The 14,873-nt window shown below is 37.4% G+C and overlaps 1 protein-coding gene across 13 annotated transcripts in view; it reads right to left on the bottom strand.

Moving 5' to 3' along the window:
* EMB2191 (Cytidine/deoxycytidylate deaminase family protein) overlaps positions 1 to 14,873 on the bottom strand; it is a 91,933-nt gene that overhangs the window by 29,711 nt on the left and 47,349 nt on the right. For 10 of the 13 annotated variants that reach the window (XM_088978411.1, XM_088978406.1, XM_088978412.1 and 7 more), the window contains 3 exons: positions 3,889 to 3,955; positions 1,725 to 1,884; positions 1,514 to 1,610 (listed from right to left, as the gene is read on the bottom strand). In XM_088978411.1, coding sequence (XP_088834537.1) covers positions 1,514 to 1,610; positions 1,725 to 1,884; positions 3,889 to 3,955 — 324 coding nt within the window. Of the gene's footprint in view, positions 1 to 899; positions 963 to 1,209; positions 1,392 to 1,513; positions 1,611 to 1,724; positions 1,885 to 3,888; positions 3,956 to 14,873 lie in introns of all 13 variants that reach the window. The other 3 variants (XR_016109970.1, XR_016109973.1, XR_016109972.1) reach the window with 2 other exon arrangements.

Here is a 14,873-nt window from a genome sequence, read left to right as displayed (position 1 = left end):
ACGATTCTTCACTACTTCAGCATATGTACATTTTAGATTAAAATACAATGCAAAGTTCTGATCCCATAAGCCGTAAATTGCTAATGGAAGAAGACAAGTAGAGGGTCCTCAAACTATCAGATCTAGTAGTTGTCTAAGGCAAAGGAAGGTAACTTGGGTGATTAACAATGATGAATAGAGATGGAGAAGCAAGTAGACAGCTTGCAGTCCACCAAAGAATGAGTGGGAGATTAGAACTGTTCACTTATTTTAAGGCATTTCACAATATGATTCTTATGAATAATGCTATAATTAAGACCTGGAATTAGAACTGTTCTCTACAACCAAAGCAGTTTTCTTTCCCATGTGCTTCTCGGCCCATTCACATGTATGGACTCACCTGCTTGCACATTTACAATAAATGAGAAGATTGCACATGAGGCCTTATCTGCCAACCCCCTTAAAATTTTCTCCCATTCTGATTAAAATATAAAGAAGATATGGCAATAGTGCCCTCTCATACAAAATCACTCAACTAAACTCTCCTCTGGAGTCCTATGTCAACAACTTTGAAAGAAGAAAAAAGAACAGCAAGGATTTTTCACATTGGAATTTTGTTCAAAATCCCCTTCTTATGTCCAAAGTCTAAAATGCAAATATCAAATAAAATATTAAAATATACCCCATTTAATGTCCCATGGTAGCCGACCCCATATAGTTGGGATAAAGCATGATGATAATGATGATAACCCCCTTTTTTAATGTCCCCTAAGAGAGTAAAGAAACCTTTCAGAGAAAAAACTCAAACACTTATTGAAACAAGCCCAAATATATCCTTCTATTCTGCACCAGAGCATAACCATTGCATGTAATGGAAATCAAATTGGCAAACTGGAAGAATATGAATTTATAGGCATCACCTAGAAGGTTGAGAGATGACGAGACAATCCCTGTCATTGTTGTAATACATTTCCCTGATCTACCTAAGAGGAGAAAGAGAGAGGATTGAAAGTTGCATCCATTGAGTGAAAAGAAAATTGAAATACGAGTGCTTAGAAGAAACAAGCCACATTGGAAAGGGCTCAAGAGGAAGACCATTTTATATTTTGTGCTTAGTCCATGGATTTAACTTCTGAGGATGTCGTTTTTCATTTAGATAGATAGATAGTTAAGTAGGAAGCTTCCCTACAGCAAACCAGGTCAAATAGAGATTAGCTCTAAACAACCTACGTTTTTTCCACCACTAGAAGGGATGATGTGCCAGGTCCAGACTGTCCATCTGACAGAGGAACTTGTTCTCAATCAATCTTACAATTTTTCTTTCATCTAAATTTTCAAAGAACAGTTCAATTTTAAGACCTATTACTGTTCCTTGTTATCTGATTGAAATCACACTTCCACTATGGTAAAATCTGCACAAGAAAATTGGGGACAGGATATCACTTGTAGATAGATACCAGTGAACGAAAAAAAAAATTGAAAATTAAGCAGTGAATAACCACTTGCTTCTAATATCAAAGGTTTAGAAGAAAACCTGGAAAGGTGCTCTGAGCTACTTGAGTGTATTGATAAGATTGATCCACATCCACCAAATTTATCATTGGCACAGCCATAATATACTTCCCTGATTCCTAAAAGAATAAAAGAGAGAAAAAACAAAAAGTGTTGTGAGCATGTAACCATTGCATAAAATTTAACAAGAAAATTAGCTTTCATAATGAGAAATATAGGTTATATATGCAAACCAAGGATTGATAAAGCCATGGAACACATAATACATGGTTCACATGTAACATAAAAGCCAAATCTCGAAAACTTCTCCGCAACTTCTGCCTCAGAAAGTCCAAGTTTCTGCAACTGTTCAAGAAGAACATCAATGGCTTCCATCTCTGCATGTCTCATAGCCTGTTCAGCCAAAGAAATGGAAATATGTCATGGAAAGTGGAAACCATTTCTTGTACTCTTGGTAGCATCCACTGAGGAATATGTCAATTCTAGTAAAATTTGATGTCACTACCCATAGAAAGGGAAATATGTTGGGGAAATATTAGGAAATTTAGGAATACTTTAAACCATATTCCCTATTACAGGTGATGAGAAATTAAGGGTTTGGGGAAAAATGGTGCAAGTGGATTTATGGATGCATTGGGACTTGCCACTATTCAATACTGGATAGTAGTTACGGATTTTTTTTCCTGCTTCTAGAGGCCAAAGACAAGGAGATCCCTTATGACTTTTCCTTTTTACCTTAGTTGCGGATGTTTCTAAGTAGGCTAATCTCTAGAGAAGATAAAGAAGGTCCTTCTAGAGGTTGCAAGAGTTGGTAGTGATGAAGTTGTAGTCACTCACCTAAAATTTGCAAATGATATTATAATTTTTTGTGATGGTGAAGATCCCCAACAAGCAAGAATTTTAAGATTGCTGACAAGTCTTTCTGATAGGATTTTCAAACTTAAGAATAAATTTTGAAAGAAGTTGTATAGCTGGGGTCAACATGGAGGATAGAGAGGTAGAAACTGTAGCATGGATCCTTGGGTGAACGACAAAGTCATGGTGGGGGGATTCCAGGAGTGATCTATTATGGAACTTAGTGATAGAAAGATTTGGAAAAAGACATGCAACCTGAATTGCATACTCAAGAAACTTTTCCCAATATAGTAATGTTTTTTTTTTATCTATAACAGAATTTCATTGACAGACTGATACATAGCAGAAAAAGGAGAGATAAATCCCAAGGTAGTAATATTGCTGATGCCACTTTAAGCAGTTGGAAAGGCAGGAGGAGCAGCAATAGACTAGATGCAAGGAGGTTATAAGGTTATTTGGAAATGTCTCTGGTGATAGTGAGGGAGAAATGTTTGGTTTCCTAACAGAGAAAAGTTTTTTGAGTATGCAAACCAGAATATGAGTGAGATCTGAGGAAGGGAGATGAATGAAACACTCAAAAGCAGCCATAGGCTTTACTTTGGTGACAAAGTGGAGAAAGGAGGTGACAGTGTAAAAGAAAAAAATTTCTGTTCAAGGAAACAAATGGAGGCTTAACAGGTAAAAATTAGAGAGGACAGGAAATCTATGGTGATTCTGATCAAGAAATCTCTGGACTGGTTTAAAGGCTTTATTGATGGGGAGGTGCATAGTTGTCAAGGCAATGCCTAGATAGGCACCTAGGCAACGACTAGGCAATAAGGCATTCTTGGAGAATCACCTTGCCCAAACGCCAACATATTTATATGTAAGACATTGGATTCATATTTTCAAAACCCAAATCCAAAACTACATTTTTGGGCTGGGTCCAGGATAACCCATCCTAAGTTGCACCTCTAAATGGCAGCTTTCTAATCAACCATCTGAATCTACATAGCATGCAAGAAAAACTTTAGAAAGTGAACAGATTATAACACTTCTCTTCCTTCAAAGATTTAAATACATGAAACATTTGGGTCAACAAGTATTAGATCAAGTGATATTTTAGATTGAAACACCATTAAACATGACTGCAAAATACTGTAGTGCCACTCTTATCTTCAAGGACAGTAAAGTTCATCTGTGTAAAGTTAATAGCAATTATGTTCGCAATGCAAGGTGAGAAGAATTCTTGGAATGAGTATACTAGGTGAATAAAAGAGAAATATCTACCTCAACTTTGGGAGGATGCCAGTAACTTTGGCAAGAATTGGCCTTTGGGATTAAAAAATTTAGATCCTTTGCTAAGTGTGATTTTGTATTCAATTGGATGGCTGTTTCGGGTGCATAGATTGGCATACTGTAAGCTGCCTTTTGGTTTCCCTTCTTTGGTATATTATAACAAGTTTATTAATTATTAAAAAACTAGGAGGTTTGAAAACAATCAAGCACAATAAACAAAGAAGTCAGACTTTTATGAAAAGAATAAAAAGACCAGGCATGTACATTCCGCGTCTCAGTAGTCCGGTTCCTCCCTGAGGCAACAACCTTTCCATCCTCAACTATCACACAGCTGTCCAATTAAATATGAAGCTTGCATGAGGACATTTAACAAAAAGAGTATTATCCAATAAGAAGCTAGAGACAGAAATTAATGAAAAGGATAGTTCCAACACATACTACTAATATAGATTCATAACATAGAGAGTGAAGTTAAACTGTTACATTTCATCCCCTCATTAAGGCTCTAAATTATAATTTTCAGCTACCAATCACAACACTAAGAATCATGTCATGACAAAAGTGATGCAGCACAACAAAGAACTGTAAAGAGAGAAATCTAGGATTCATTTGTACAGGGTTTAGGCCCCAAACCCAAACATAGGAAGCATCACAGATCCACATAAAGAAACAAACTTCTGTATTTATTCACTGTCTTGAGAAACAACCAAGACACCTATATTTATAACATAAAATAGCAACTGGTTGTCCTAAATTGGGAATCCTACTCTTAGTTGGATTAGGAATTCTAATTTGAACTGGACAGAAAATAATAACTCCTAACAACTATATAACAACCTTTCTGAAAAACACTCCTGCTGTAAAAACTCTCCTAACACACTTCTAACTCTACCATTTCTTAAACTTAATTGCAAAGTCAACACACCCAGGATTTACTCTCACTCCCAGCTAGAATATCCTCTTCCATCATTGTGCCAAACAAGAACCATGACCTTTGAATTGTTGGGCACTTTTCTTTTATTTCCAGAAGAAGAAGAGAAAAGAAGAGGAAAATGTAGGGACAAAATGGGTGTATTAGCCATTTGGTCAGCCCACACTCTTCTATTTATATTAGAGTGATTAAAATATAAAATTACAACTTTGTCCTTCATTAGTTGGGGCAGCAAATGGGAGGGTTGGGTTAGGTTGGGTGTGGGTTGACTACAAACCCACCCATATTGATCCGCTGACCCATTTGCCACACATATTTATTGGGTGTTATTGGGTCACAACCCACCTTGACCCTGACCCACCAGAACCCACCCATATGACCCGCTAATCCAATACAAATATTGTAGCCAAACAAAAAATACACATATTAATAAAATTACTGAAAATGCAAAAAACACGAAAATAATAACACAAAATTTGAGATAAATTTGCAGAAAAGAAAACACGAAAGATTGCAGAAAAACAAAAAATTAATAAGAATTGCAAAAAAACATGGAAATGATAAAATTTTAAAAAATATATATACTTAAACAAAAAAGAAGAAATTACATAAAATACATATAAATTGATAAAAATTCAAATATGTTTCAACACAGAAATTGCATAAAATACATAAAATCAAAAAAAAAGTATATACTTCAACCAAAATTAAGAAATTGTCAAAAAATAAATAAAATGATAAAAATTAAAAATATATATTTAATCTAATACCATAATACAGAAAATGATAAAAATTTAATATTTATAGATATATATATATATATATATATATATATATATATATTTGAGAAAATAGGAAATTGCCAACGGATAGTTGAAGAAGCTGAACTTTTTTGGGAGCTGTGTGGGTAACCCAGGCCCTTCAGGCATTGGGGGGCGCATTAGAGATGAAAATGGAAACACTATTGCTCTATAGTCCGGTCCTATGGAGTAGGGTGATGTGGAAAGGTCAGAGTTTCTAGCTGCAGCATATGGGGTTGAGAAGGCTAAAGAATTGGGTATTAGACTGATCATCGAGGGAGACTCAAAAACTGTGATAAAATGGTTGCAAAAAGGGGAAGGGGTGACATGGCAGTTGAAGAATGAATTCCGAAGACTTAAATGGATGTCAAGGACTCAAGGAACATGTCAATCCAGGTGGAATGGGTTAGGAGATCTGCCAACAGTTTGGCAAATAGCTTAGCAAAGCAAGGGGTTCAAAGAACACATGTTTTGGGCACATTTGTAATTTTGTTCCGAGTCAGCTACCAAAGCTGGCTTCTTTCACAACTTCTTGTTGTATCCTGAAGTTTTCTAATTAATGAATATATATCTTAGGAGATCTTTTCATGTTTCCACCAAAAAACTGAATTTTCAAACAAAAAAGTAGAAAAACTAATAAAAAGGCCAAATTTGCTAGAAAAAACACAGTATTAGAGTATCCCGATGTATAGTGGGTCTAAATTTCAATCCAAACTGGTAGTACTGGTTTTTTGGAAAACCGGTAACCGAAACTGAACCAAAGCTGATCGGTTAACCAGTTGATCAATTTGATTCATGGGTTTTTTGGTTTTTTTACTTTATAAAATATATTGTAAATAAATATATAAATATAATAAAAATTTAAAAATACATATGAAATATTATATTATAAATAAAAAATAATATATTATATGTTACAAAATACAAACAATAAAATATAGATAATGTAAAATATATACATATATAAAAAATACATAAATATATGTATAATATATAACTATATATATATAATGGTCAGCTTGACTAACCGTCAGTTTTTTATATTGGTTAACCAAAACTGAACCAGTAGCTTCGGTTTTTCAAAAAAACAGAACCGACTTATTCGATTAACCAGAATTTTTGGTTCGTTTTTTCGGTTTTTCTTACTCGCCCCTACCGATGTGTCAACGACAAAGAAAGTGTAGAAAACACATAACAACTTTGTCACTAATTAATAATTGATTTAACATTCTACAATGATGCTTCTCATCAACAGCCATGAACCGGTCTTCTAGGTGGTTTTCATGGTGTTTACGAAGCCACCAAGGATCAAGAAAAATTAAGAGATGCATAAATGTGAAAAGGGGTTAACTCATTAAGGATTTGAATAATGACAATGAAACAAACATAAGATGTTTGGGTTCTAGAAACAAACATTAAACGACAAAATCATTTCATTTAAGTTTCAATAGCTCCTAATCCCAAAGTATGGATGTGTCATTCTCCTAACTCCAAAGAACAAATAATCACCTCCACAATAACAAACAAATTGAGGATGTATGACATAGAGTGAGAACGACAGAATATATTCTCTAATTGTATGCAATCCGAGAGAGTGGAGAAGAGCCTGTTAGGTGAGGTCCTTGAATAAGTTTATATATTTTTTTATCAATAATAGGTTGATATTTTCTAACACACCCCCTCACACGAAAGCCCATTGGGCTTGAAGTGTGAACAAGCATAGGCCCACCCATACCTTGTGCTGAAACTTAATTAATTATAATGGGGGTAATAAGGATCAAACACTAGTCCACTCGGTCAAAGTAGCTCTAATACCATATCAAAGAACCATTCAACCTAAAAGCTTAAGTTGTTAGGTGAGGTCCTTGAATAGGTTGATATTTGCTAACAGAGCCATAACTTGGAATCATAAGAGATGGAGAGTTGCACATTGCAAAATAAAATTAAAGAAGAGACAGGAAGAAAAAACAAAAACCAAAATAGAGGAAGAAGAAAATAGCATCAATCTCAATACCTCAATGGTGAGTGATGAAGAAGAGTAGAAGAGGCTTTGAGTAGAAATCTGCTGAATTAAAAAATATGAACGAAAAGCAGTTTCTTGAAGAGAGAAGGAAGAGAGAAGAAGAGAAGAAGAGAAGAAGAGAAGTTGAAAACAAAAGAGAGCAATAATCTGGCCGCCCCCTTCACTTATTATTTATACTAAAATAATAGAACAGTACAAAGACAAATATGCCCTAGGGTGGCAAAACATAAAACAACATATATAACACAAAAACATAATAAAATTTGGACTCACATAACTACTGTGGTCCCCACCTCCTATCTAACAACTAACATAAAACATCTACTCAGAAAAACATCATAAAACTAATTAATCTTCAACACTCCCCCTCAAGTTGGGAGTAAATGTCACACATTCCTAACTTAAGTAGATCATGTTCAAGCTTGTTCTTTGCCACCCCTTTAGTGAGAACATCAACTAACTGCAACTCTAAAGAGACATAAGGCAAACAAACTTCGACAGTTGTTAACCTATCTCTTATAAAGTGTCTATCAACTTCAATGTGTTTTTTCATATCATGCTGAATTGGATTGTGGGCAATATTGATTGCAACCTGATTGTCATAGTATAACATCATAGGTTCCTCTGCTTTCACCCAATCTCACTCATAAGAGATCTAACCCAAAGAAGTTCTGAGACACCATGAGCCATGGATCTATACTCAACCTCTGCACTTGACCTTGCCACAACCGCTTGCTTCTTACTCTTCCAGGAGATCAAGTTTCCACCTACAAAGGTACACACTCTTGATGTAGACCTCCTGTCATCTAAGCATCCTGCCCAGTCTGCATCTGTATAAGATTCTAGCTTCAGATTCTCATGATTTGAGAAAAGAATGTCTCTGCCAGGGTGCTTTTTCAAATATGAAAGTATTCTCTCAATAGCTTCCCAATGCTGAACCCGAGGTGCATGCATGTACTAACTCACAACACTGACAGCATAAGAAATATCTAGTCATGTCATACACAAATACAACAGTCGGCCCACCATTCTTTGGTATCTCCCCACATCCTTTACCAATTCACCATCCACACCATTAATTCTGTGATTTGGATCAATAGGAGTGTCTGCTGATTTGGTCCCCAGCTTCCCAATCTCTCGCAGTAGGTCAAGTACATACTTTCTCTGTGAAATGAAGATCCCATGCTTGGATCTTGCAACTTCAATCCCTAAGAAGTATTTGATCTCACCAAGATCTTTGATCTCAAATTCTTGATGCAATGATTTTTTGAGATCATCAATCTCCTCCAGATCATTTCCTGTCACCACTATATCATCCACATACACAATCAGAATTGACACCAAAGCATCTCTCCTCTTCACAAAGAGGGTGTGATCAGACTGTGTCTGTGTGTATCCAAAACGGATGAGTGCCCCTCTGAAAATGTCAAACCAAGCCCTAGGTGACTGTTTCAATCCATACAAAGATTTTCTGAGTCTGCACACCTTTCCTTTACCAACATTTTCATAAAAGCCTGTTAAAATGTCTGTATATACCTCCTCTTGTAAATCACCATTGAGGAAACAATTTTTTACATCAAACTGGAACAAGGGCCATGAATAGGTGGCTGCTAGAGATAAAAGGATGCGAACTGAACTCATCTTATCTACTGGTGCAAAGGTTTCCAGATAATCAACACCATAGGTCTGAGTATACCATTTTGCTACCAACCTTGCCTTGTACCTCTCTATCTTTCCATCGACCTTATACTTCTGTGTGAATACCCATCTACATTCGATTGTCTCCTTGTCTAAGGGAGATCAACTATTTTCCAAGTTTGGTTTTTGACCAAAGCATCCATCTCATCTTGCATGGCTATTTTCCACTCAGATTTGGAGAGAGCCTCGGTAACATTCCTGGGTATAGACACAAAATCCAAGGAAGAAAGAAAAGCACGATAGGAGGGTGATAAGTCACTGTAGGAAAGATGGTATGAAATGTAGTGGGTTGTACAATCTCTCTTCCCCTTACGAAGTGCAATGGGAAGATCAAGGTCAGTGGGATCAGCTGCAACAATGGTGTTAGGGACAGAAACATTATCATCAGAAAACATAACAGGCTCAAGTTTAAGAGGAATACTTGGAAATGTATCTACCAAATCTGGAGTTACAGAAGGACTGACAGAGAGTGGTGTGGGTTGAGGATGTGTGAAGTCACATCTATCGGCGCTGATATTTCTGTGAGGCTGCCCGTAGTGACTCAGGTAATGAAACTGGAGGTGCAGGTGCTGACTGAGCTGATATAGATGCTAGATGAACTAATGGAGGCACCACAGAAATAAGAAGAGGAACAAATTATGAGTTCTCCTCCCCAAAACTCTCCCCCTGAGGAGAACCACTCGAGAAGAAGAATGCGGATTCAAAAAAGGTAACATCCATAGTGAATAATTTGCTCCTCGACACTGGGTCATAACAGCAATACCCCTTTTGGTTCTAAGCATACCCAAGAAAAACACATTTCTTGGCCTTAGGATCCAATTTCTTGCGATGAGAGCCAAGAATGTGAACAAAAGAAACACAACCAAAAACCCTCAGAGGTATATAAAACCTCTCCATCTGGAAAAAGAAGGCTAAATGGCACCTTAAACCCCAAAGCCCATGAAGGAACACGGTTAATCAAATGCACGGCTGTAAGAACTGCATCTCCCAAAACTACACAGGAACTGAAGCACACACCATAAGACTCCTTGCCACCTCCACAATGTGTTTGTTTTTCCTCTCAGCAACTCCATTCTGTTGCAGTGTATATGCACAACTGCTCTGATGAACTACACCATGTTCTAAGAGATAAATGGTCAGGTCCTTCTCAAAGTACTCTCTGGCATTATCTGATCTAAAAGCCTTAGTTCTCACTCCAAATTGTGTGAGAACCATCTGGTGGAATTGTCGTACTAAGTTAGGAACCTCATCACGTGATCTCATCAAATATATCCAAGAATGTTGTGTATAATCATCCACAAACAAGAGAAAGTAACGGAATCCTCCCATGGAAGGGATTTGATATGGCCCCCATACATCGGTTTGAACAATATTAAAAGCAAAAGTACTTCTTTTATTACTTGATTTAAAAGACTGTTTGCAGTGCTTTCCTAACTGACAACTCTCACACTCCAAAGTAGATAATTGAACAGACTCAAACAACTTTGGGAAAAGACATTTCAAAGAACTAAAAGAAAGATGTCCCAAGCGATTGTGCCAAAGCTTAATCTGGTTCACTGACTCTGACCCACTACTACTGTTGTTGCTAACACAATGGCCCTGATGTCTCGGAATCTCATCTAAAAAGTAGACTCCATTCACCTCACGACCACTCCCAATCATCTTCTTTGACTCCAGATCCTACAAAACAAAATTACCAGGAAGACAGAGTTATATCATTGGTCACTCTAACTGTCCCCTTCCCAGGAATGGGCATATGTGAACCATCTACTGTAGAGACTCTATCTCTACCAGAGCACAACTGATAGGAACTAAAAATGGTAGGGGCATTAGTCATATGCTCAAATGCTCCCGAGTCTATAATCCAAGGAGGTCCCTCCTTACCTAAAGTGGATGCAAGATTTGCAGTTGCATACGAACTACCTGTAATGTGCAAAGGAAGTGGTGTAGTTGGCTCTTGCATTCTGCTGTCCATCTGGAAGGCTAGAGCTGGGTGAATCTTTCTTACTATCCAAACCACTCCAATTCTATTCTCACTGCTGCTATTGCAATAGATTCCCAATCAGTTTGAGAGAGAGGGGTTGAAGAGTCTCCTGTAGTGACTACATTTGCATTTCCCTTCACACACCAAGTCGTTCTTATCATCCCTTCTAGACTCACTACTCCCCCTGTCTCCATTTAACTTAGGTTTTGTTGTACCAACCATAGCCAACTGGTCAATCCCAGGCTGTCTCAACATTACATTCCTCCTACTTTTCTCTCCAGAGACAAAAGCATAGGCCTGAGAGAGTGTCACACCCTCCCTAGAAAGAATATGTTGCCTAGCAATGTCAAATTCAAGGTTCAGCCTTGCCAAGAACTCAAAAACCCTATTCCTCTCTACCAGTCTGTGATGAGTTGCCACATCATTTACACTTTCCCATACCACAGTTTCTAAGTTATCTATTTCCTGCCACAGGGTTTTCAGCATGGAGAAATACACAGCAAGAGGTTTTTCTCCCTGTTTCATACTTATCACATGATTTCTTAACTGATAGGCTTTGGCTTCATTTTGCTTCTGAGAGTAGGTTTCAATCACTCCTCCTTAGTAGTATTAGCCCATAGGAAATTTTTTGCAATATGAGGTAACATAGAATTACACAGCCAGGACATTACCATGTAATTCTCCTGCACCCATCGGGAAGAGTCTGTATTAGCTTTCTTCTCCTCCCCAGTGAGATACCCTAATTTTCCACATGCACCAAAGGACATCTTAGTTGATTGTGCCCACTCCAAATAATTTGTACCATCAAGTTTTACTGTAGTAATGATCCCAGACCCAAAAATATCACTACTACCTCCAACACCCAATCCCACAATATCGGTAGATTTCATCTCAGTATTCCAAATCTCCATCTTACTTCAAACATGTTACAGAATAGAAAGTAAATACTTGTTACAGAATAGGAAGTAAATACTAGGGAGATATGATTTACTTTGATTGTAGGACTGATTTGTAAGAATTTAATTAGTCTTCTTTCCTAACATAGAATTTGTAACTTGTATATATACATACGAGATTGATGAATACATATAACAAATTCTTCTTCTTCCTCTGTTTACTCTTGTTTTACATGGTATCAGAGCATCTAGTCTATGCCTGCCCTTTCGTTTTTTTTCTAAGTAAACAGTAGGTAGAGGAAAATTTTTTGGGTGTTTCGGGCCACCTCCTTGGAGCAGTTTTCTTTTACTCTCACCACCCATCCAGGAAGAAGTGCCGCCCGCCGATCAGAGATTCTGCAAAGTCCGGCAGTCAGCAGCCTTGCGCGTGTGTCTCACGCGCCGCCTGAAGATTCTGCCACAGTCACACACGCCGGGGCGTGGAGGCGCATCTGTCGCCGGAAAATTTTTCGGTCGTTGTCTTTTGGCTCACCTCGTCCTGTATAGCACATATTTGTGCTTTGTCACGTGCATATCCATTCTAGTGTTTTCAACAGGTGTGCTACGTTGATTTTCAGTGTTCAAAATATTTTGTTTATTTGAATTTTGAGATTATGGCAGACAAGAAATCAGTAGTTATGTCGGATGTTGTTCTAGTGATGTCAAAAATAACTGAGCATAAGCTTGATGGCTCTAATTATCTGGATTGGAGTAAAACTGTTCAACTATATTTGACCCTCCTAATGATGACTCGAGAAAGTCTTAGTTGAGGGAGGATGCTCGTTTGTTCTTGCAAATATGCAACTCCATTGAAAGTGAGGTGGTTGGTTTAGTTACTCACTGTGGATTTGTTGAGGAATTAATGAACTATCTAGAGTTCTTGTACTCCGGAAAGGGGAATATTTCCCGCATTTATGATGTGTGCAAAGACTTTTACAGGGCAAACAAAGGCGATAGGTCTCTTATAAGCTATTTCATGGATTTCAAGAAAACATATGAAAAACTTAATATGTTGCTTCCGTTTAGTACTGATGTGACTGTTCAACAAGCTGAGCGAGAAAAGATGGTTGTTATGAGTTTTTTAAATGGCCTACCTTCTGAATTTGAGACTGCTAAATCTCATATTCTTTCCAATTCAGAGATCTCTACAAGATGCTTTCAGTAGGGTCCTTCGTACAAAAAGTTCTCCACCTGTTCAGCCTAGTAGTGCTCTTGTCAGCCGCAATAATACATCTGAATTAGGGAGACAACAACACAGGAGTGATTGTTGTAGAGGATCCAACAATTATGACAGGTCAAGTAACTATGACAGGAATACTAATACTCATGGACAGGAGTCAGGAGAGATAGTGTGTCATTACTGTCATAAGCCAGGACATATGAAGCGGGATTGCAAGAAATTGCAGAATAAGAAAACTCAGTCTGCCCATATTGCATCCACCACGGATACTTCTGAGAAGTTTGTTATGATATCTGCAGATAAGTATGCCAAATTTGCTCAATACCAAGAATCATTGAAACCTCAATCTACTCCTGTTACTACCATCATCGAGTCATGTAAACCCAATACATGTCTTGTTTCCTCCTCTTCAAAATGGGTCACTGATTCTGGGTCATTGGGTCTGGCACAATTAGTCCAACACCATCCCTTCCTTTGTCATCTATTCTTAGTTTACCTCAATTATCATTTAATTTAATTTCTGTTAGCAAACTCACTCGTACCCTTAATTGTTATGTCTCATTTTTTTCCTGATTATTGTTTATTTCAGGATCTTACGACGAAGAAGATTATTGGTAAGGGGCATGAATCTGGAGGTCTCTACATCCTTGATACACAAGTTCCAAGATCCATAGCCTATTCTGGAGTTGTAACCCCTTTTGAAGCACATTGTCAGTTGGGCCACCCCTCTCTCCATGTGTTAAAGCAAATTTGTCCTCAATTTCAGAGTTTGTCGTCATTAAATTGTGAGTCTTGTTATATTTGCTAAACACCATCGTCTTAGTTCGAGTCCTAGAGTCAATAAACGAGCTAGTGCTCCTTTTGAGTTAGTCCATTCAGATATTTGGGGTCCATGTCCAGTTGAGTCCAAAACTGGGATCAAGTATTTTGTTACTTTTGTTGATGATTACTCTCGTATGACATGGTTATATTTAATGAAAAATCATTCTAAGGTATTTTCTCATTTTTTTGCTTTCTGCGCTGAAGTTAAAACTCAATTTAATGTTTCTGTACAAATATTGAGAAGTGATAATGCTAAGGAGTACTTGTCAGAATCCTTTCAAACTTACATGCTTCAGCATGGCATTCTTCATCAAACTTCTTGTGTAGATACACCATCTCAAAATGGGGTTGCTGAACGGAAAAATATACACCTTCTGGAAATTGCAAGAGCTTTGTTATTTCAAAGGACGGTTCCTAAACCTTTCTGGGCTGATGCAGTTTCCACAGCATGTTTCTTGATTAACCGTATGTCTTCGTCTGTCCTTCAGGGTAAGACTCCTTATCATGTTCTGTTTCCAAATAAAACAATGTTTCCTATTGAGCCTAAGGTATTTGGTTGTACATTCTTTGTTCGGTGTGAATAAACCCTAGTTGTTTCTATGTCAAAGTAGAGAAGAAGAAAGAAGAAAGAAAAGAGAAAAAAGGAGAGGAGAAGAGTGTTCGGCCCAGACTAGAAGAGAGGATGTTCAAAAGTCACTCTCCTAGCCGACCCACTTGACTTTTATTCATGAAAAACTTGAGTTACAAAAAAGATAATTGTCCCTCATAGAAGATGGGACACATAACTTAAACTCAGATACAATAGACATTTCACTTTCAATAAGATACACAAGAATGACCAAAATGCCCCTGACTCGAGCATTCTAACACTCTCCC

The sequence above is a fragment of the Nelumbo lutea genome, chromosome 3, assembly GCF_056320005.1.
Source record: "Nelumbo lutea isolate HS-2025 chromosome 3, American lotus-T2T, whole genome shotgun sequence".
Lineage (NCBI taxonomy): Eukaryota > Viridiplantae > Streptophyta > Magnoliopsida > Proteales > Nelumbonaceae > Nelumbo > Nelumbo lutea.
Note: the sequence above shows the minus strand (reverse complement) of the source record. Positions and strands in the feature narration are given on the sequence as shown.